The 24,427-nt window shown below is 36.1% G+C and overlaps 2 protein-coding genes across 5 annotated transcripts in view; both read right to left on the bottom strand.

Moving 5' to 3' along the window:
- Positions 1 to 2,880: 2,880 nt before the first annotated feature.
- LOC144969541 (uncharacterized) overlaps positions 2,881 to 24,427 on the bottom strand; it is a 41,178-nt gene continuing 19,631 nt past the window's right edge. For 3 of the 4 annotated variants that reach the window (XM_078908677.1, XM_078908679.1, XM_078908678.1), the window contains exons 2-7: positions 19,132 to 19,223; positions 15,034 to 15,126; positions 13,921 to 13,983; positions 9,513 to 9,548; positions 8,473 to 8,718; positions 2,881 to 3,501 (exon numbers count right to left, since the gene is read on the bottom strand). In XM_078908677.1, the coding sequence (XP_078764803.1) occupies positions 3,482 to 3,501; positions 8,473 to 8,718; positions 9,513 to 9,548; positions 13,921 to 13,983; positions 15,034 to 15,126; positions 19,132 to 19,198 (525 nt within the window). In that variant the 5' untranslated portion in view covers positions 19,199 to 19,223 and the 3' untranslated portion in view covers positions 2,881 to 3,481. The remainder of the gene's footprint in view (positions 3,502 to 8,472; positions 8,719 to 9,512; positions 9,549 to 13,920; positions 13,984 to 15,033; positions 15,127 to 19,131; positions 19,224 to 24,427) is intronic. The other variant, XM_078908680.1, reaches the window with a different exon arrangement.
- On the bottom strand, positions 20,329 to 24,301 carry LOC144969234 (uncharacterized). Its single transcript, XM_078908345.1, has 5 exons — positions 23,506 to 24,301; positions 22,848 to 23,015; positions 21,223 to 21,422; positions 20,834 to 21,002; positions 20,329 to 20,567 (listed from the first exon to the last, which is right to left on the bottom strand). Exons 1-5 carry the CDS (start codon positions 24,299 to 24,301, stop codon positions 20,329 to 20,331), a joined length of 1,572 nt encoding a protein of 523 aa, XP_078764471.1.

Genomic DNA, 24,427 nt, shown 5'->3' with positions numbered 1-24,427 from the left:
TTTCATTTACTTGAAAATCATTGTTTTATCAATAATTTTCTAGATGTTTCACAAATACACACTTGTTTTTTTTTTCAATGTGAAAAAAGGCGTTAACTCATTTGACTTTTTATATAGAGCTAAGATTTTTTAGTGTAAAGCCTAAAGACACATACCCAAAGATTTTTGGTTCTTAGAGTGCTTTAAATTTATGTTCTATTACCGTTAGAGTTCTATTTTTAGTAACATAATTCGATGTGCGATAACTCCATTAAACATGATCCGATTTATTTGCAATTTGGAAATAATATTATTCTCTGTATGAGCTGTTATTTGTTCTCTTTACAAGTTATAATTTTCTTAACAGTTTAAGTGATATTCCGGGAAATCGTGCTCTTTTAGATGTGACGACCTAAATAAAGGGCAATAACTCCTTGAAATGATGTATGGTTTTAATTATTTTTTCTTAGGTGATATATGTAGATCCATTTAAAGTTATTTGGTTATTTGCAAGTTATCAAATTCTTGATATTATGGGAGTTCTGAATTCAACCATAATTTCACCTTTTTTTTACCTCTATGTGACTCCTGAAAGGTCAGATCCAAGTTTCAATTGAACAAAAATGTTATTGTTTTGTCTGCTTATTTGACCTATAAAGAAAGTTAAACATTTACACGGATCCTAATCACCAATGGTCTCGGGGTCCCTACTAATTCTTGTCATTTTGAAATGAATTAAATCTGACCCCTAAAAAAGGAAAGAAGGGGAAACTAGCACACAGACAATAAGAAGCTCTGTGTTCTTCAACTTTGTGCGTTTGTGCGTACTTTTGCACTCTGTGAAATTCTGGATGTTTTTCAAAAACACTCCATGTGGGTAAACGTTTATGCATCTCACTGAAATTTATGTATTATACCTGAAAATCTCTTAACTTTCCAAAGGTGTATGAATTATGCCAATGTGACTAACAGTAATTAAGTTATGGGATAATAATCTCTGGCCAGTTTAATTCACCTCTCATATTCCAATGACGCAAGCTAAACTTGAATAATTATTCTTTGTTTTAATTTCTCTTTATTTAATTATTATAGTGCAGAGCGGTTATATGGACAACGATTATATCGACATCACGCTTATATCGACATAACATCAACGTTCCATTTTTTTCGCTATATAAGATTAGTAAATAAAGATCGCGTATATCGACATAAATTTTACCAGAAGACGGTTATATTTCGAATTATTGATATCTGCAATAATTTGTCTGAAAAAATTTCAAAGAATACAATTATTATCGGATTAAGATATCCTGAGTTAAAGTAAAACACGCCAGTGTTTGTTCTGTTTTTTCCTTGTACTCATTTAATGCAACTTCAGTGACAGTTCATAATTGTGCTACCTGGGGGGGGGGGGGGGGGGTTGGAGAAAGAGTCAAACAATGTTTAGCTTGGGAGTGACAACATTGATGACAATGTTTACAAAAATTAACATACGCTGTTTTTGAACACATTGCTCAAACCGGCTCATTTACCACCTAGTACAAAACAGGGATGTGTTAGTACTACAACGGAGCTGAATAATGTCCGTGCATGAAATTGAATTTTAGCCTTTTTCTGGAATATAAGAAGAATCGCATGACTCACAGCAAATGTGTAGAACTGTGCCAAATAATTTTTATTTTATATCCTGCAATAACTGGCACATTGTCTTTCAACGACATGGTTCATACTTCATCGTGGATTAATATGTATCGATACCACCATAAGAATTTCTCGTTATCCTTTTAATTGTAATGGGTATAATTGTAGTACCCTCTGTTTTATCTTATATTATACTATGCGACTAAATGAGTTGACATGGATATTGAAAGAATATTTTATATAAGCATGTGCATTCATCAATCTTTAATTTTTTCCAATTTCCAGTCCAAACATTGCAGTAAAACACCCTGAACTTTCTTAAAGCGTAATATATATTAAGGTGCTCAAAGCGCTTTAATAGGGGTCCCATACAATGAACCACGTTACATGTGCAAGATTAGAAATGACACCTATTATGTTTGACAGACACAACGATATTAGTAGCCAAGTACTCATTTTTCACCAGAGTGTGGTTAGAGTATGAGGGTAAAGAAGCTATTTCAATAATTCAACTTCGAGGCACTATCCCTAGGACCTGGAGATCCAAAGGCTAGTTTTATATACCACAAAATCAAAAAGCCACATAGAGTAACGGGACGGGTACACAACGTCTTCATCCGCTTCTGTTCCAGAAAAAAAAATATTTAATTTCTTCAATGCACTCTCGAACAAGAGTTCTAAGAAAGAATTTTTCCGAGCTTTAATGATGATCAATTTGCTTGTTTCCGAGCAAAATTGTCACATAATAAGGCAATGGGTCTCCACAAGAAAGTGAACATTCTGATGTGCAATGGGAGAAATAAATATCACCTTCAGTTCTGCTCAAAACAAATCCGTTTAAATCTCTTTTAGTGATCGTCGCCCATTCTGCTGCGTTTTTCTTAGGGAAAAGGGCTTCCTATCTAGCAAAAGTCAGATGACCCGCCTTTCAAATGGCCTCAGGCATTTCCTGCAACTCAAGTTCAAGGTTCGAGCCCAACTTCAGGTAATTTCGTGTTTTTCCTTTTGTAAGATTATCAGTCCCCCGTTTTTCTACATAGACAATATTATGGGTGATATCTGTTGACATTGGCGATTGTTTGATGGATTGTATTTATTCCTCCATGTAACGCTCGGGAGACTAAGTGATGCTCGAAAGGACATGCTTTTTTTAATGATGCTAAAAAGCATACAAATAATGCAAGGATCTGATACAACAATGGAGAAATATTAATTAGTATGAGTTTAAAAAACACAATCACAGCACAACAAATTCTGAATTTCTCTTTTTTTAATATAAAATCAGCAATATCATTTTCATGTACCACATTATTTTTATTGCAACCTTTGTTGTAACTCCAATTATTTCCATGTGGTATTATTAGAACAGCGTGGCAACAGCTACAACATTCAACATTATAATAAAGGTTGACACTCAGGGAAAGAGGAAAAATAAATAGATAGGAATGGCATGACATGAATAATATATTTATTTAATATATTAACGTAATCTAAAATCCAAATCATTTCGCAGGTTTTCATCTAAATTAAATTGAATATCCAAAATAAAATCTTCATTGAGTTTATTGGAATGATATATTCACTTATTTCAGATGTTTCTATATAATACAGCACTTTAATGCCAGGTTTGTGACAGAAGACATCGAATTCTCAAATAAAATGCATCATTATATGACAAATTTTATACAATTAGTTCAATTTGTAGAAGTGGCAAATAATACTGAATCTCAAACTGAACACTAGTTGATAAAGTATTCACACAATGAATGCATGATGAGTATGAGATCCTTGCCAGAATGTGCGATGTCGTGATGGCAAGGTGGTTCTGGTTGTTATATTTGTGGAGATTGGTTCCATTCTATTAGAACATCACAGAGAAAGCTGAGAAAGACAAAGAGAAGAAAATAATTTATACAAACTGCATCTTACTCGTACACGGATGATATCATCTTGATTTAATTCTGTCCAGAAAATTTTCTTACCGATAGATTAAGGTGATCTAAAACTTGTCAAAATCTCTGAACTCTCAGGTTAGGGCTGTTGTTATCTCAGTTTATTGATAAATGAAGTTCAGTGTCTTGAACAACATTAAAATAATTTGATATTTCCCTGTATAGTAACATTACATAAAGCCTTCAAAAAAGAACGGCATCACTGATTTTAACTTAAAAGCAAAATTCGGTATAGCTGTACTGTGGCGTTTTGTGATGATAAATTGATATGGCTGTGGAGTTCTCCAATGCTTTCAAAATATCAACAACGTATTAGAGTTGACTTAATCTAATTTAATTTTCTGCCTCTAATTTAAAGGACTCAAAGATGTTCTTAAGATAAATTCTTCAGATTTTCCCTTTATTTTTGTAGTGTGTATGTTTCTAGTTATTATAATGATATTGATGTGCACGAATAGTTAGCGTGCTCGACTATTTCAGGAGCTGGAGTTGTAATTTTTACAATAATATTTCATATCTACTAGTAAAAAGCCCGCAATTTCGCGGGGAAGGAACTATTTCCATTCGATATTATACCCACCATCATTTAATGAAGGCAGATTGGTAAACAACGTTGTCTGTGTAACTTGGTACATCCTCTGTTGATTTTTCTGTGTGGCCCAACATAAGCCGCTATAGCCTCTGACCCGTGACACAGCAACATATAGTTGTCCGTGTGTGAAAACAGGTTGTGGTAAGAAAATCAACTGCGAAAATAAACCTGAAGTAGCAGACGTGAGCAGAGTTGAAGGACAATCCTGGGATCGAGAACTTACAGTACTCTGGTGATCATGTTTGGTGGCCTTTGGCACCGTTTTTATGCACCTCCACTGGAGGTGTACAAAAACGCACCATTTTTACGCACCTCCGTTGGCGCTGCTGGTTGATTAATGAAAATGTTGCTGCTTGAAGCTCGAAGGAAAAAATAACGATAAGTGTTGAATTGTAAGCCTCGATTTAATAGACGAAGACGTACTGTGGACGTTTCTGATTTCCCCTTTGTCAACAAAACACGACGAATAAGACACTAAGAACGAATGAGAGATGTGTAGTGTGAATGGCGTGAATAAGGTAAATAGACATAAACAATGATGGGACAGGAAGTTTTTTTTAAAAACAACAAAAACAAACCAAAAAAAAAAAAAGAAGAACAACAAACCCCAATAAAATGACAAAGACGCGGTAAACGAATTCACTGATGACAATGATCAAATATTATAAAATGATAACAATCGACGTTGACATATAAATGCACGTCGATAACACATTGAATGGTACCGATGTTGTTTTTAAAAAAATATAATAATAAATAATAATAATAATAATAATAATAATAATAATAATAATAATAATAATAATAATAATAATAATAATAATAATAATAATAATAATAATAATAATAATAATATAATAGTAATAATAATAATAATAGATTAATTTAAGGTTTTAAATATATGTCCAGTAACTATAACAACGAAAATGATGTCTTTCTCAATAAAGTAATTTTTTTTTTAATTGTCCACAATGGGATTGAATCCAGTACCTTCAAGGTTAGAGTCTGACAGCTTATCCGCTGCGATACGGAGCCACCTGACTATTCATAACATTTAATAAGGTCTTTCTAAAACCTTATTTTACCTTCAATGCAACTTATATTTTCTTGTTTTAAATTTCGATTTTTTAGATTATTATTATTTTTAATTTATTACCAAAGAAGTTAAACCTGGGTATTATCCACCTGAAACCATCACATTGAAAGCATCAAAGGGGCAATAATAATACTTGATGTCATAAATAGATGAAAGCTGTTGAAAACTTAGTGTAGATCTCAAATCCTTAGTAATTAAGAGAATACATTGTTTCGAATGCGACGATTTGCGTAAAAACGCCAAACTGACAACTTTTTACAGTGTCGAAATTGGTTGTTTTTGAGAGTTTTAGTGTCGTCGGTACATATTTCATGATATCGGTTTGACTCAACGAACTTTCAAACTGACTTTAAATTATAAAAGGAAATCAAATTATCTATTTATCTATCTGTAAAAAATACATTTCTAATTTTCAAATCTTTCAGTAGAGTTGTGCGCCGTATAATTTTTTTTATTGACTCAAATGGCACAATGAATGTGCTCCACGAGGCTAGACTATATTTTTTTAAGAAAGGATTTTCAATTCCATTGTATTTATCTTCCAACAACAGTCTACATGTTTTTATATTTCACTTTCTAAACTGCATTACACAGTTCCTCCCCGCCTCCCCTCTTTTCACTTAATTAATTGCGCACCTTTTAGAAATATCTAGCATTCTATTTTAATTCGTGCTTCCTTACAAAGGAGCATACTAATTTCCTGCCAACCAATGTTTTGTTTATTCATCTTAACTACGCCACTACCACATTATCTCATTCATCTGTGGTGTTTCATTCATCCTGTTTTGTTGACATAGGGGAAACCCGTAACGTTCATTTGGTCTGTTTTTGTAATTAAATTGAATCTTACATTCAATTTCACATTATTATTTATTTCTTCGAGCTTCGAGCAGCAACATTTACATTAAGTGAATGCATTATACTGGGGATGTAGGAGCTTTCGGAATGTCTTTACTTAACTTATGGAAAAACAAACATCCTAGCACCTTTACTAAGACTTTTGACTAACCCTAATAGAAAAAAAAATATCCTCCAATATCGAGCTAACCTTAATAGAAAAAATGATGACAAATTGAATAAATAAACGCCTGACAAAAGATCAATGGTGAAAATACAAATCTAAAGAATACTGGCGATGTAGGAGCTTTCGGAATGTCTCCCCTTTACTTAACTTATGGAAAAACAAACATCCTAGCACCTTTACTATGACTAATGACTAACCTTAATAGAAAAAAATCCTTCGATCTCGGGCTAACCCCAATAGTAAAAAAAGACCCTCGGACTGCTTTGAACTACCCTTCAATACTTCACAACTCAAAATGGCGACTGAATATCAAAACAATTGTCAAAATACATCGGTCAACTTTTGGTTGTTCTTCCTGTCGTAAACACGCCAAACTGACAACTTTTTACAGTGACGTAATTGGTTGATTTTGAGAGTGTTAGTATCGTCGGTACGTATTTTATGATCTCTGTGTGACTCAACGAACTTTCAAACGGACTTTAAATTACAAAAGGAAATCAAGTTATCTGTTTATCTATCTGTATAAAATACATTTCTAATTTTCAAATCTTTCAATACAGTTGTACGCGGAACAATTTTTTTATTGACTCAAATAAGCGCAACGTTCTCCACAATGCTATATTTTTTAAAGAAAGGATATATATATATATATATATATATATATATATATATATAATATATATATATATATATATTTGAGTGTGTGTGTGTGTGTGTGTGTATGTGTTTGTGTGTGTATAGAATAAGATCCACGAAATAAGAGTGCTCGACTTTATTTATAACGGGGTGGTAAATATACATAAATTAAAATATTTGAACAGCTATTGGCTCCTACAATTCTGTCTTGAGTTATCCATGGGGTATATATATATATATATATATATATATATATATATATATATATATATATATATATATTTATATATATGAGGCTCTGAAAGAAGTTCGAAAAGTCATTCCAAAACCAACGACTGATATTGAGAATGCAATCCCTAGAGAAATCGCCTATGCAGATGATGTCGATTTTATTGGATCAACACCAGCAAATATAGACATCATACAAAATACCCTCATGAAATATAACCTCCAAGTCAATGCCAATAAAACCGAATTTACAACAATATCGAGGAACAAAGAGGAATGGAAAAGAACAAAGAAAGTCGGCTCACTAATTGGAGACACCGAGGATGTACAAAGAAGAAAACAGCTATCAAACGCCGCACTCAGTAAACTCACCAATGTATGGATTAGAGGTGACAAAATAAAGAGAAAAACCAAACTGAAACTGTACCATGCTCTTGTAAAACCGGTACTTCTGTATAACTGCGGCACTTGGGCGTTGACAAAATCCGAAGAAGAACATCTGGATGCCTTCCATCGCACACAGCTAAGAAGGGTACTGGACATCAAATACCCCAAAAAGATCTCAAATGAATCACTCTATAAGATCACAAAAGAAAGACCAATCTCCCTTGACATTTTACAACAACGATGGCAACTTTTCGGTCACATACTACGCAGGGACAAAAACATACCAGCAAACCAAGCCATGTCGGGATACTTCCAAAAACACAGGAACCTTTTCAGAGGAAGACGGATCACAACACTCCCTGTGATCCTAAACAAAAACCTCACAACACTTGGACAAAGCATTAGTCTCATAACGGCAGGGGACCTTGAAAATCTGAGAACCCTAGCAGAGAACCGGCAATATTGGAGACACCTCACACAGGAAATACTGGAAACAGCCAAGGCGACCCGATCTTTCGGTCGAGACGCGAAAGGCATCTAAGTAAGTCATATGAGGGTTGGTGGGTACTTGTAGGTACGACAATGCTCGATAATTTAGGTTAGAACATATTTAAATAAATAAATTCACTCACGAATACTTAGCCGATACATATATATGTGTGTTGGTGGGTACTTCTAGGTACGAGAGTGCTCGATACTTCCTGTTAGAGCTAATATAAAATATAAAAGGATTCATTCACTTAAATGGCCGAAACACATGTTTCTGTGGTTTCCATCAACGCCGTCAGTGGGCATATATATATTTTATTATATATATATATATATATATATATATATAAAATATATTGAGAGAGAGAGCGAGAGAGAGAGAGAGAGAGAGAGAGAGAGAGAGAGAGAGAGAGAGAGAGAGAGATTAGTGTATCATTAAAAGACTTACGATCATAGTTGCCCACGTAGTTGTTGAGTGTATTCATTCCAAAGGGCATTTTAAAACTGTTTAAGCTGGAGCCAGCTGCACCGGCTGCTGCAGCCAATGCATTTGCTGCTGTGGCACCAAGGGAATTTGCTGATGCACCTAGACCACCTGTTGTGGCGCTCAAACCTCTACCTCCAATCCCAGCGGTTCCAAACCCTCTCATGGCAGATAAAAGGGGATTTTGAAAGCCTCCAAATCCTCCACCAACTGGAAATAATATTTGAAGGCGATAATGGCTTGTAATATTAGTGATGAATGACGGACCTTCAAAACACACGTCTGCTTAAGATGCAGCTTTAATTTATGTAAACACTTACAGTCCTGGCAAAGCTGACTGATCTCCTTTACAAAAAACGTATTAACACTTCTTATCTTATTTGAATGGGTAACCGGGCCATTCGGATTGATGCCTGTATCTGTATTCAGTTTAATCTGTCATTGCTCTTCTCAATTATGTTTCTTATGTTTTCCCAAGCGCGAAATAATAACATATATATATATATATATATATATATATATATATATATATATATATATATATATGGAACATTTATAAGTGTAGATATATATATATTATATATATATATATATATATATATATAATATATACACTTATAAATATTCAATAACCCAATAACCTTATGGTAAAATATTCCTTTTTTACATAATTTCAGCATCATGTTTTGTCCGTAAATCATAAACGTTTCTTTTGCGAATATATACACTTAAAATTACCATGCATATGAAAATATGATCAATGTTCTAGGTGTACATTTTAAGTAGTATATGACCATTCCATGAATATTCAAATCTCATAATAGACTCAATGTGGTGCGTGTAATTTCTATCTTTACTAAAAACGAGTCTAATATTTAAAATTCCGTTTTATCTTTGCTGTAATATAAAAATATTACACATTACAACAACAATAAGTGAGAAGCTTGCGTACTTAACAGCTTGTACAAAAGACACGATCTACTAAGGTAAAGGTAAAGTCTTACCAGTGTTAGTGAGCACATCTGGGTCTGAAGAAATCTCTGAAATAAATGAAAAGAGATTTTAAACAAAAGGCGCGCGCGTGTGTGTGTGTGTGGGGGGGGGGTAAGTCACCTGAATATGACTGTTACACGAAGTAGACTCATTTCTGAGTATTTGTATTCGAGAGAGTTGAATGTGGTAGCCATTGTTCGTGTTTAGGCTGAAGTAGTTTGATAATCTTCGCTTGAAGAAGTTCGAATTTGCAGATTGGCGCTTTAGTGTTTTTGAGTGGGTTTGATATGAATGAGTGAATTTCGTTGTATGTCTAGTTGTTCTGGTGAGATGGCCGTCCTTTTGTTTGTAATTTTGAACAAAGGGTCAGCGTGACTCAGCGATACGGTATTTGCTTCGTACTCTTTCTTAGTCCAATACTTACCTTCCCACGTACTCCCTTCCTCGTCTCTTTACATGTCCGAACCATTTAAATCTATCTTCTCTCATCTTTATTGATACATTCTTCACTTCAGTCAACGTTCGAATTCGTTCAATTCTAACTTTATCTTTTCTGGTCCAGCCAAGTGACCATCTCAACATCCTCTTTTCTGCCACCTCAACTTCTTTATCTTGTTTCTTTGTTGTAGCTGCTGTCCAGCGGCGTGGCGTATTGACGGCATATGGTGGTGCCATGATTAGAAGAACAAAAAAATTTCTCAAACAGTGAACACGATTAAGAGGAGAGAGCACATGTTAAAACTCTCTTTTTTTTGGAAAGGTAGGGGGAGGGTCGATGGTTTCTACGAGTGGACACAACTCACAAAAACAAATAATTCATGAAAACAACAAGCCACAACACTGAGATACAAGTCCCGTGTGAAAAGGTCTTTGTAATTATTTGTCCACCATTTAAAGGATTGGATTTGGTAGATAATGCAATCAATATGTGATAAATGTAAATCAAAAGAGAAAAACAACTATGACAGAAATTACTTACTTTTAGTACTTGTAAAGAAAATCTGCACGGCGATATTTCATCTCTGCAAATCTTTTTATAATTTGTTTATTGAAATCTTGAATGGCATCTATTTCAGCTTTGTGAATTGACAGAATCATTAACGAATTTAACCGCTCCTGTTTCATCGAATTTCGCAAGAAATGTTTCACTCTTTTAAGGGTGCTAAAACAACGTTCAATACGATGGAAGTGGTTAAGGTCACTATAGCCTATAGATGTCCATGATTTGTCAGTGTTTATTGTATCTGTAAAAAGGAGACAATAAAAACAAAAGAAGCGTTTTTTTTCTAAACTAACTGTGAGCCATTCGTGTCACTGAAAAAGAGCATTTTCGAGATTTCCACACCTGTGTTAATTCAAAATCGGTTGATTGATGAGGAACTAGTCTTTTTATTTCTAATTTGTCATCTAGTGTCGATCGCCAAAACAGTCGGTGAAGTAAAGAGTCAATTTGATTCATTGAAATTCATTGCTTAATAAAACAAAACTTCAAAGTATATCTCAAATAATGGAAATCAGTGGAATACGATTAATGATTGCACAAATAAAAGGTAGATTCAGATCTCAAAGATCACAAAGAAAAAATCACTCCACTTAAGTACTTAAGAAATCAAAACACACACCAATGTATAACTGTTGACAATCTTCACTTTCTTTCTCTGACTAACACAAATACACACGCACAAACACACATACACACACACAAATAAACACTCATAAACACGTAACCATCAACTCGACACTACCAGCAAGAAAAATGTTGGTAAATTCGTCCCAATGCTTGGTTGCAAAGAATTACTTTATTCAATAATCGTGAAAAAGAGGTGGTGGGGGGGGGGGGATTTTAATGTCATATTTTAAAGTTTTATGTTGTTTTTCTTTGCTGCTTACAAATAAACTTGACAATGATCAGTGTTTTTGACAGTTAATCTAATAATTTGGATGGCCGAAGTTACCCCAATTATGACGTAAATGGTGCAACATTGGCGCATCCCCCCAGTCCAACGGTGGAGCTCTCAGATCCTGGCACAAGTCGAGGGGTTTTCCGCTATTTGAAGATAGTATAATTCGACCCAGTTTCTCGCTCAATCAGCTGTCGCGATACTAAAGGATATAGCATTAATCTGGAGCTTGGATTGCTTTGCACCACGGTGTTTGATTTAGTCACTAATTCGCGCAGTGATGTCACCAACACACGAGTCGGCGCAGTGCGTGAATCGGAATCTTGAATAGAGCGGAGACTAAAAAGGCAGTATGTTGTTGGCGAGTTGGCGAAAGACAGTGGAGTTAAAATTTCTCTGTTTTATTTTTAATTAAATTATGCTGTTAATGATTTTTAAAAGATTGGTGCGGTGCCTGGCACCATTCGATCCAATGGCCCCACGCCACTGCTGCTGTCTCTAGTCCATATAACATTTCTGGTCTTACAACTGTTCTATATATTTTCCCCATCAGCTTTGCGGAAATTTGTTTGTCACACATAACTCCAGTTACCTTCCTCCAATTATTCCAGCCTCCCTGTATCCTCTTCTTAACCTCCATCTCATTGCCCCCATCTCCTTGAACAGTTGTTGCTTGGTATTTGAATTGGTTTGTCTCTGGCACATCTTCTTCTCCTAACTTTAATGGTGGTTCTGCTCTATGTTGTCCGATGCACAAATACTCTGTCTACTATCTGCTTACCATTAATCCCCTCCTTTCCAACATCCGTCTCCAACCCTCCAGTTTCTTTTCCGCCTCAGCTTTTGTATCATTCAAAAGTACTACATCATCCGCATACATCATGTTCCATGGTGCCTCTCGCCGAATAGGTTCTGTTAGGACTTCCATTACTATTGCAAACAGCAGTGGGCTGAGAGCAGATCCCTGGTGTAATCCTATGGGATTTAAAAAGGGGATTTAAAAAAAACAGTATCGTTGTCTTTCCGTCTGTCTTCTGAAGAAATCCATCCAAGCTGTGTGGTCATGTTTGTTACGTTGCTATGGGGACTTTGCTCATTGCACAAGGAAAGAAATGTTGCATTTGGAATATGTGAAACACTTCAAGTAAGACCTGTTTTGCTACCCTCCATCTCACACAATTAACGTTGGTCAATAGTACTTCCATATGACCTATAGCCTATTCCACATGACCTGAAGCCAGAATGTTCATGGCAGGGTTTAGATCCAAAGGCAGTTGTCTTATATCATTGCATATTGTATTATTTATTAATGTAACCAACTAGATTGTTTGTCAAATATATGGTCAAGGACCCTTTTTATTGTCAGGCAGTATTTAAAGACACTATAGTTTGCGCTACAATAATTTGTGTTATGTCCACGGTTAATTACAATCTGGTTACCGTCGTTTCTAGTAACGGATGTTTGTGTCCATTCTTTGTTGACTATCTTACAAAAATATATTTCTGTGTATTTTCTAGGTATTTCATTTCTTTATTGGGTAGTAGTACAAATGACATATAAAACAGTTAATTTTTTTTAATTTAGTATTTTACAAATGTCATAATATAAAACTTTTCATTTATGTTGTTGAAAAGACACAAATATGAGCAACTTCTTAAAAACCGAAATTAAAATAACATTTATAGTTACTGTCCACGCTGCGTTAACGATTTGAGGTCTTCAATGTGTATAGCTACCACATAAAGGTGTGGTCAAAGGCTTCTATCAGACGTTTTGATGAGATAAAATGGATCCGGATGAATAACATTTAGAATTGTTGAAATTATAAGAAATATGAACCTTTAGTACTTACGGAGAGTAAGAAATGTGTTTATTCGATAACACGGCGAGTTCGACCTAAGTTGTATATTTTAAAATGTCAATTCCATGTCCATTATTTAGTTTATATCGATATAATACGCTTTGAGAGATGGGTCACAAATTAATATTTATATAAAATGGCGTTTATCCATTTATCCCCAGGTCTTCCAATGAGTCAAGTCGATGAGAAGTCGATATGAAACATCGTAATGAGATATCCGAAAGTAAAGAGTTCCGGCCTGGAGCATGAGCGAAACCGTTTTCCAAGGAAGTTAAGCAATCATTACGTATTGCCCTTTTAATTTTTATAAAGACCGTCTCACTTTAGACTGTTTTAAATCGATCTAGATGTAAAACGCTTATAGCATTGTCATGAAACTGTAGATTATTACTAAACGAATCCAATCCATAATTTTGAACATGTCTCATGACTTTTTTAAAATGTGGGCTATTTATAATTATAATGGTCGGAATGAAGTATATGATTTTTCAACAACATTTGTTATCCTTAATTAAATTTGATAATTATTCATTTTATATTCCATACGTATGGCTTTAAATCCAATTTTCAACATCTAATTTATCTGGCATTTTATCATGTTGAGGCTATAGGGCATATATCATTCATTATTTCCTACCACAATTGAGAGGACTCACCCATGATGCTGTAGCGGTTGATGCCTCCAGTCGGGTTCCTGACAAAATGTTGGTCCGTCGAAACTGATATGAAAATAACAAATTTCCAATATTGTAAAGTAAGAAAGTACATTGAAAAGTAAGAAAGAGATAAGTTGCAATGTTTACTTTAGATTTAATTTTTAAAATCTAATTACCCTTAGACACACAATTCTCAATGCACAGCTGCAAAAATGTACATGAACCTCTGAATCAATTTGTTTTAATTAAAAAATATTTTTTTCATGGATTTTAAAACAATGGGAAAAGGTTTCGATTATTACAGCTATATCAAAATCGGCAACAGGTAAGGATCGGAACTCATAGAAGATTTACATTATCAAAATTATGAATTTTCCGCTTATCCATTTTGAAGAATTCGTAAAAATGGAATGTTCGTCTAATTGAATCTAAAACGATTTACATACAGTATTTGATTATGAAGGAATGAATAGCAAGTTATAACTATGGGACATCTACATTATATAACTATCAGTACACATTACAGATGAATACAAACGAAAGTGATCATTATGCGCTTCCAACATTATTTTGATTGCAAAATTTTGAGAAATAGATTGTGTTTGTGCCAAATAGGATTACATAACTTTGATGTAGACTGGTCAAAAGTAGAAATTCATCCATTTAGGATTAAGTGTTTCCACAAATATGAACATGTGTTACACATCAATCATCACATTCTGATGACGAGGATGATGAAAAGGAGAAATGGAACGGCTACGGACAGATTCCGAGCATCGCTCTATCCAATGAAGTGTAATTTTCCTCCAGTTTGAGAAGGGTGGAGCATGCTTTTTTCCAGTCTTCCCTTGTTATATCATTTATTGCCTCGTCGGTGAGAGTAAATTTGATGTTCCTGCTATCAATCTTTCTCTCTACTTAGGCCTAAATAATCCCGATGGGACTGCGCTCATGGTGATATGGGGGAAGTCGAGCAACCTCGTTGTCAAAACTCCTTGATATTAGGCAGTGTTCTTTGAAACCTGTTTCTGGTTCGTTTCTTTTTACTAAGTAGTATAGTTAGCAACAAATTCATGATCTGACAATATTTAAATGAAAGAAACAAATAATTACCCTCATATGCTTGCAATTGGCCGAATGCATTTCTGCTTAAAATTTGTGTGTCTGGCATGTCATAGCTGAGATCAAATGAGGTGCCGAAGCTGTCTGTTGACAAAACAAAATATCAAGAATCATATTTGAAGAAAACATGAACATCGATCTACTTATAGAAAAGGGTGGGAAGAGGCTATGATTTAGTCAGTTGAGCGATAAATCACGTGCAAATTAAACAGGGTATACCCCGTTACTCACTCTTATGCGTGTTTTTCTTCGCTTCCCTTCTGGCGGTGAGGTGATGTTGGACGTTAAGCATAGAGGAAGTACGCTAATTACAATAGACTAGAACCCTGTTTAACCGATAGTAATCAAAAATTATGTTTCAAGTCACAGAAATTACTCAAGCATTGTGGTCCTGGAGGCCATGATGACTCCGAATGGCCGTTATAGTTAATCTTTTTTTTATGATGGTTTTCTTGTTATACAATGATTTTTTATTTTGCTTCGAACTTCAATACCATTTTGACCAGCACCATCTTACTCATTGCCACCAGATACGATTACTACAGCTTCTGCCAGTACAAACAACAACAAATACTACTACTACTACTACTTCAACTACTACTACCACTATTACTACTACTACTACTACTACTACTACTACTACTACTACTACTACTACTACTAATACTACTACTACTACTACTACTACTACTACTACTACTACTACTACTACTACTACTACTACTACTACTACTACTACTACTACTACTACTACTACTACTACTACTACTACTACTACTACTACTACTACTAACTACTACTACACTACTACTACTACATACTAAACTACTACTACTACTAACTACTACTACTACATACTACTACTACTACTACTACTACTACTATTACTATTTTTAACACCAACCCCACACGTCACCACAACGACTACGACTCCTACTACAACTACTACTACTTCTACTACTACTACTACTACTACTACTACTACTACTACTACTACTACTACTACTTACTACTATTACTATTTTTAACACCAACCCCACACGTCACCACAACGACTACGACTCCTACTACAACTATTACTACTTCTACTACTACTACTACTACTACTACTACTACTACTACTACTACTACTACTACTACTACTACTACTACTACAACAACAACAACAACTACTACAACAACAACAACTACTACTACTACTACTACTACTACTACTACTACTACTACTACTACTACTACCACTATTACTACTACTACTAATACTACTACTAGAAAGAACAGGTGTTTGGTGTAAAAAATAAAAACGACTTAAAGTGTGTGGCGATCGGTAAAGATGATGTTGAGATAGTTGACTATTTTAAATATTTAGGAATAACCATTGATAGTACCCTCAATTTCTCTCAACATATTAATATAATATCTAAGAAAGTTGCCCAAAGATTATATATCCTAAGGAAATTGAGAACATTTCAAGTTAGGAAGAAAACTATGTTAAGAGTTTATGAATCATTGATTAAAAGTGTAATTGCGTTTGGCTGCACCATATGGTTTGGAGGATGCCGACTTAAAGATAAATCAAAAATTTCAAAATCTATCAAAGAGGCATCAAAAATAATAAACCATCCTCTTGATGGAGTAGAAAGAATTCATGGAAAAGCAATAGAAAGGAAAGCATTCTCAATTACCAACAATAAAAAACATATTTTATACCATGAATTTAGTCTTTTACCATCTGGGAGAAGGTTTTGTCAGATTAAATGTAGAATTAACAAGTATAAATCAAAGTTCGTTCCATCAGCAATAAAAATTTTGTATATTTCATATGGTACAGAAAAACCAAGGATTGATTCGTTGACTGATTAACTGATTAATTTATTTAATGTAAGATTAACTGACCAATTGATAATGATGATAATTTTTGGTGTCGAATTGCCGCAATCGTAACAAATTGAAAACGAAATGAATATGTTTATGTTGTGTATATCGCACGTGTGAAAGAATGAGAGGAAGAGAGAGAGAGAGAGAGAGAGAGAGAGAGAGAGAGAGAGAGAGAATGAGAGAGAGAGAAAATAAGTAGGAGTGAAATATCTGTTCAATATTACAGTTATCGTTTAACGTTATAACAAGTGTAACTAAATGACAAATTGCCATATTTATGGACAATAAAGATCTATTATTATTATTATTACTACTACTACTACTACTACTACTACTACTACTACTACTACTACTACTACTACTACTACTACTACTACTACTACCACTACTACTACTACTACTACTTCTACTACTACTACTACTACTACTACTACTACTACTACTACTACTACTACTACTAAAGTCCACTCCGGATAATCGCAGCACCTTGGGATCAGCGAAAATGTTGCGATTAACCGAAGTTGCAATTAACCGATGTTGAGTTTCCTGTCCATTATTGTAATATTTTACACATAAATGGTAAACGCAAACAGTTGTTGTAACTGTATGATCTTAGTCCAAACCTGTGGCTTATTCTCTTGCCAGTTTCTCCCACGCATGTCTTGTGCAGATTATAGCGTAAATTAGGTTAAGATCCGTGCAGGTGAATGAGTGTCTGATGTACCACACTTTATCCGGGAATTTGATGGAATTTTCCACGAATAAGTGTGGGCATGCCCTGTACCTGCAATGTCTACAACGCTCCGTCTTACTGCGGTATATTCAAAACCAAGAGGACAAACCTGTCTCCCACCACTTCAATGGGTCCAGTCATTGAGGCTTGCACGACATCCAAATTGCCGTCCTTCAGTTCTGTCACACCACTAAACAACATAGAAAATAAAGGGAGGCAGAACTGATATTGAAACTGAACACCCTTTCAACTCACGGGATGAACTTGAGACTGGACCTCATTTAAGTATTATACTACCTTTGTCTCTTGTCTCTCTCCCCCCCCCCCCCCCCCCCGCGCCCCCCCCCCCCCCGGCCCCCCACCTCGATCTTCACTCGGCCACTCCATCGTCTCTTTCTTTTAACGTAACAGTACACTACTACTACTACTACTACTACTAACTACTACTACTACTACTACTATTACTACTACTACTACTACTACTACTACTACTACTACTACTACTACTACTACTACTACTACTACTACTACTATTACTACTGTGCGGCTATGTGGTCTAGTGGTATGACACTCGCTTTCGGATCGGAAGGTCCTGGGTTCGAGCCTCGCGCTCGGCGCATAGTTGAGTCCTTGGAAAAGGCTCTTTACTCACATTCTCTCACCGTACTCAGGTGCAAAGTGAGTACCTGGCCGTTAACAGCGTTGACTTTGTCCGAAAAATTGTAATATCGCCTAACAGGCGTCATGTCCCGTCCTTCATGTTAAATGTTGCTGTTGGCCAGGGACCCCTTGTAACGCGATTTGAGCACATTTAGTGGATATTGCGCTATATAAAGCTCAAAAAGAATTACTACTACTACTACTACTACTACTACTACTACTACTACTACTACTACTACTACTACTACTACTGCATGTAGTAATAATGTATTATTATTATTGTTATTATTATTATTTATTATTATTATTATTATTATTATTATTATTATTATTTATTATTATTATTATTATTATTATTATTATTATTTATTATTATTATATTATTATTATTATTTATTATTATTATTATTATTATTATTATTATTATTATTATTATATTATTATTATTATTATTATTATTACTTCTACTACTGCTACTATTCCTCCTCCTCAGCCTACTACTACCAATACTTTACTACTACTACTACTACTACTACTACTACTACTACTACTACTACTACTGCTGCTGCTGCTGCTGCTGCTGCTGCTACAGTACAGCGCGTACAAGTATATTTAAATGTGGCTGTAAACGTTCGTTTCGTTTCTGTCTCGGTGGACAGAGGTCAAGTAAACGATAATACCAGATTTTGCCTACCGCAAAAAAAGACGTGTCGTTTATGGATTGTTTCTGTGTTGGTGAACACGGGGCCTTAGCTTAGCGTTGTACCAAATAAAGCACAATTAGATTAGATCAATATTGTTGACTAAATATTACTTACGTGGGAGAAACATGCAGGAGGCGAATGGTACAACACAGAGCACAGCGATAAGAAAGTATAAAGCCATGGTGGATGGGTTGGTTTTATTTTAACTGGGAAATATAAAAATATAGTAAATTATAATCTCGTACATAAGTTACTAAACACTGATTAGATTGATGTGAGATTAGTATTTTATCTAAACGGTTGCAAGCAAATGGTATTTTCTGTGTAAACATATTAGCAAATAAACATTCGTAGATAATGTCCACTTGACACATGAGAAACCAAAATAGATCACATTATTTCCTCGTATTATGAGGTTTTGGGCAATCATTTTTTTTCAACAAAATGAACATACGATATTTAACTAATCATTCCAGATTGGACCAGCGTTTGTAATATATCCCTTGGCTATGCCGTGACATGAGGCTTTCCGACGAATGATGTCTGGGTATGAAAAGTGTATTCGAATTACAAACAATGTACCACCTATTTCGTATTACCCACCGATGACCCTCACTGTTATAAGGCCCATAGTGTCGCAGTTAATTCCACTTTCTTCTGTGATAAACGGAGAGTAACAATTGATAACTATCTTCTTCTTCTTCTTTCAGCTTATCCCGCATTTTGCAGGGTTGTCATAATGAATGCCACATATCCATGTATCTCTGCTCAGAGCATCATCTTCCTCCAGGTCCAGTTCTTTCATGTCATCCTTTACCTTATCGCACCATCTAGTCTTTGGGCGTCCCTTTTTCCTCTTTCCCGCTAATGTCCAATAATTTCCTTCCCACGTACTCCCTCTCTCGTCCCTTTACATATCCGAACCATTTCAATCTATCTTCTCTCATCTTTATTGATACAGTCTTCACTTCAGTCAACCTTCGAATTCGTTCATTTCTCACTTTATCTTTTCTTGTCCAGCCAAGTGTCCAACTTCTTTATCTTGTTTCTTGTTGTAGCTGCTGTCTCTAGTCCAAATAAAATTGCTGGTCTTACAACTTTTGTATATATTTTCCCCTTCAGCTTTGAGGAAATTCGTTTGTCACACATAACTCCAGTTACCTTCCTCCAATTATTCCAGCCTCCCTGTATCCTCTTCTTAACCTCCATCTCATTGCCTCCATCTCATTGAACACTTGTTCCTAAGTATTTTAATTGGTTTGTCTCTGGCACATCCTTTTCTCCTATCTTTATTCGTGATTCTGCTCTCTGTTATCCGATGCACAAATACTCGGTCTTCGATCTGCTGACCCTTAATCCCCTCCTTTCCAACACCCGTCTCCAACCCTCCAGTTCCTTTTCCGCCTCAGCTTTAGTATCATTCAAAAGTACTGCATCATCCGCACACATCATGTTCCATGGTGCCTCTCCCCGAATGGGTTTTGTTAGGACAACCATTACTATTGCAAACAGCAGTGGGCTGAGAGCTGATCCCTGGTGTAATCCAACTCCTACATTAAATGGATCAGTTTAGCCAACAGCTGTCCTTAACACTGTTTTGTTTCCTTGGATAACTTTGATATATTTCTCTGTTACCCCCTTTGCTCTTAGACAGTACACATTTCTTCTCTTGGTACCCTATCATATGCTTTCTCCAGGTCAATGAACACACAATGTAAATCTCTTTGATTTTCTCTATACTTATCTGCGGTCACTTTTAGAACAAATATAGCATCCGTTGTACTTTTACTAGCAATAAATCAAAACTGTTATTCACTTTTGTCTATATCTTTTTTAATCTTCTTATCGATTAGTCTATCCCATATCTTCGTTGTATGGCTCATTAACTTGATGCCCCTATAGTTGCCAAATTCTCGAACCTCTCCTTTATTTTTGTATATGGGAATCAATGTACTTTTTCTCCATTCTTCTGGCATTTTCTCTTTCTGTAAGATGTCGTTTTCAAAAACCATACGAGGAAATTTAACCCTTCAGCTCCAAGTGGTTCCCAGACATCTGCTGGTATCTCGTCTGGTCCAACTGCTGTCCCGCTTTTCACAGCATCCCACACCTCGTTCTTGCTTATCTTATCTACTATCTTCTTAACTGTGATCCACACGATACAACCACCCCATTGACATCACAGAGGTGTGACCAATCTCTTACTAATATCAACATAAACATCTCAGGAGTTGGAAAGTTGCTGAAAAACGTCTCCCCATCTAAGTCGTCAGGTCCAGATAACATCCCCAACACAGTACTAAAGGGGTGTGTTGAGAGTTTGGTCCTCTCATTATGCATAATTTTCCCAAAATCGGTGGACACCGGGATGCTCCCTAATGACTGGCTGAAGGCAAACATCGCACCTGTATTAAAAAAGGCTACAAAAATAAAGCAGAGAACTACCGTCCAATCTCACTGACGTCTGTAATATCCAAACTATTAGACCTTATAATCTGTAAGAACATGATGAACCACTTTGAGAACAATGACATCCTAACTGACCTGAACCACGGGTTTCGCAAAAGATACTCATGTGAAAGCCAACTTCTAATAACTATAAACGACTTGTTGAGACTCCAGAATGCCAACAGGCAGACATCGGCATCCTCGACTTTTCCAAGGCATTTGATACTGTGCCCCACCAAAAACTCCTGCAGAAACTAGAAAATTACGGAATTCGTGGCTCTCTAGACACGTGGCTTGGTAATTTCCTCACAAAACGTACCATGAAAGTAGTCCTAGACGGCACGTCATCGGATGAATGTCCAGTCATACCAGGAGTACCACAGGGAACGGTGCTAGGACCCATACTATTTCTTTGTTTCATCAATGACCTACCTCTACGAGTAAAATCTCAGATTAGGTTATTCGTCGATGACTGTCTAATATACCGACCAATAAAATCTGCAAACGATCAAATACTTCTACAAGAGAACTTGAATGGTCTCAAACAGTGGGCTAATGATTGGGGAATGAAATTTAACCCAAACAAATGCTACATCCTCAGCACAGCTAAAAAGTACAATGAGACCTACAAGTAAAACAACACCGTCCTGGAACAAGTCGACGATAACCCATACCTTGGCATCACCTTCTCAAAGGACTTGAAATGGGGGACAAACATTAACAAAATAACCCAAAAGGCAAGCTCCACCCTCGCCTTTCTCCGCCGAAATCTTAGCCACGCCCCAACGTCATGCAAACAAAACGCCTACCTTGCACTTGTGAGATCACAATTGGAATACGGAGCAGTTGCTTGTGACCCCTACCTGAAAGAGGATATTCAAAAATTTGAGAGAGTCCAGAGACAAGGCGCCCGGTTCATAGCTGGGAACTATAAGAGCAGAACCCTAGGATGCATGACAAACATGATAGAAGAAAGAAACCCCATCAGCCTCCAACAAAGAAGAAAAGAAACCCGTCTGTCATTCATGTTCAAGATTGTAACAGATCAAATACCATCAATAAAGGCAGACTCCTTTTTCACGCCACGACCAAACAAAAGAAAAATCCGAGCACTCACTTTTGACAACCTCATAACCGAAAACCCCATTGAGAGATACGCCACAAACAATTCGATCTGCTTCAAAATCCCACAGACAAAAACACAAAACTACATAAATTCTTTCTTCATTAGAACTATCTCGGAGTGGAATCGGCTGGATGAACTGGTCATCATGGCACCACACCTAAACGATTTCAAGGCCCGACTGACATGGGCCCGCGCCCAATGAGGACGCCGCTGAAATACAACCAGACCATTGGTTTCTTCAGCGCCAACCAGATACAGATAGGTTGCATAACTGCACTTCTCCTCTCCCTGTCATTCTCTTCATTCATGAGGTGCCCGTAGTTTGTTTTCCATCTTCCTCGAATCACTTCGTCTTTGCCCAATATTTTTCCATTCTCGTCTTTGATCATCTTAATATCTCTCCTATTCTTGTCCTTCTCTTTCACTATTTTAAAAATATTTTTCTGGCCTTCTTTATTTTATAATTGCTCGTATGTATCGTCGAATATTTCGGACTTTGCTTTTGCAACGGTTCTTGTTTATTTTTTCTTGGCCAGCCTATATTCATCTACTTTCATAGTATCCCTGTTTGTCTCTATGTTCTTCCTTGCTTTTTTTCTTTATTGCTTCTGGAATCTCTTCATTCCATCACCATGCTTATTTTCCAACTTTTCCTCTTCCCGAGCTGACCCCTAGATCTTCTTTCGCCACTTCACGAATTGTATCGGCAGTTCTTTTTCATTCCTTTAGGAAATTCATTCCTAGTCTTCCTTTCACAGTTGTAGCAAATATTTCTCTTTCTTCTTCCTCTTTTAGTTTCTCCCATTGTGTTTTCCCCACACTTTGTTTATCTTTTATCTTTCTCTATCCAAATGCCACTTTCGCAATAACAATCTTATGTTGCGCTGCCACTCTCTCTCTCTCTCTCGGCAAACTGCCACAATCTGATACTTTCTTCAAAATTCTCCACCAGCACAACAGGTAATCTACTTGTGTCTTTCTCAGACCTCTTGAATACGTCACTCTGTACTCGTCTTTCTTTCTAAAATATGTATTTAGTATTGCCAGATTCATCCTTGTTGCAAATCTTACAATATTTTCGCCTTCTTGATTTTTGCTGGCATATCCATACCTTCTCAACCTTCTCTCCTCTACGATATTGCTTTCTCCAACGTGCCCATTCAAGTCTGATTTGTCGAATATTTCCATTTGTTCATCAATCTCTTTCCAATATTCTTCCTTCTCTTCTTGCGTACAGCCTGCCTGGGGTGCGTATGCACTTGCGACAGTGATTTGCTCCACGTTGACTACGATCTTAATCCACAAAAAGTCTACCGACACCCTTTGGACTCTAACAACATTTTGTGCAAGTTCTTTATCCAGAATGATACCCACTCCGTTTATTGTGGCCTCATTTCCTTTATAAATTACTCGTATTTTAACTCCTCCACCAATATCCCTTGCTGATTCACCTTTCCACTTTCTTTCTTGCACACACATAATGATATATTTTCTACTTTCCATAGCATCAGCGATTTCCATTGATCTGCCTGTCAGACTTTCAACGTTCAAACTTCCAATCTTGATCTCCACTCCCATCCGTTTCCTCGACCATCTTTTACGCATTTCCTCCTTTTGTTTGTGACCATCAATCACTGAATTTCCACTGCCATCCTGCTGACCAATAATGACAGAGGCGGTCGTTTTTATCCCGGGCCTGTTTTCATTCATTCATTAGTTGTAGCTTGAGTTATACTGCCAAGATGCCCTTCCTGAGCAAACACTCCCCATCTATCCGGTCTTATGACCCGTCTCACAAGGTTCTGGGCTGCACCCCATTAAGGGCTGGGTTTAACA

This window comes from Berghia stephanieae, chromosome 3, assembly GCF_034508935.2.
Source record: "Berghia stephanieae isolate SIO BIC M18660-M18661 chromosome 3, UCSD_Bste_1.3, whole genome shotgun sequence".
In the NCBI taxonomy this organism is placed as follows: Eukaryota; Metazoa; Mollusca; class Gastropoda; order Nudibranchia; family Aeolidiidae; genus Berghia; species Berghia stephanieae.
The sequence above is the reverse complement of the archived record's forward strand: the minus strand, read 5'-3'. Positions and strand labels throughout refer to the sequence as shown.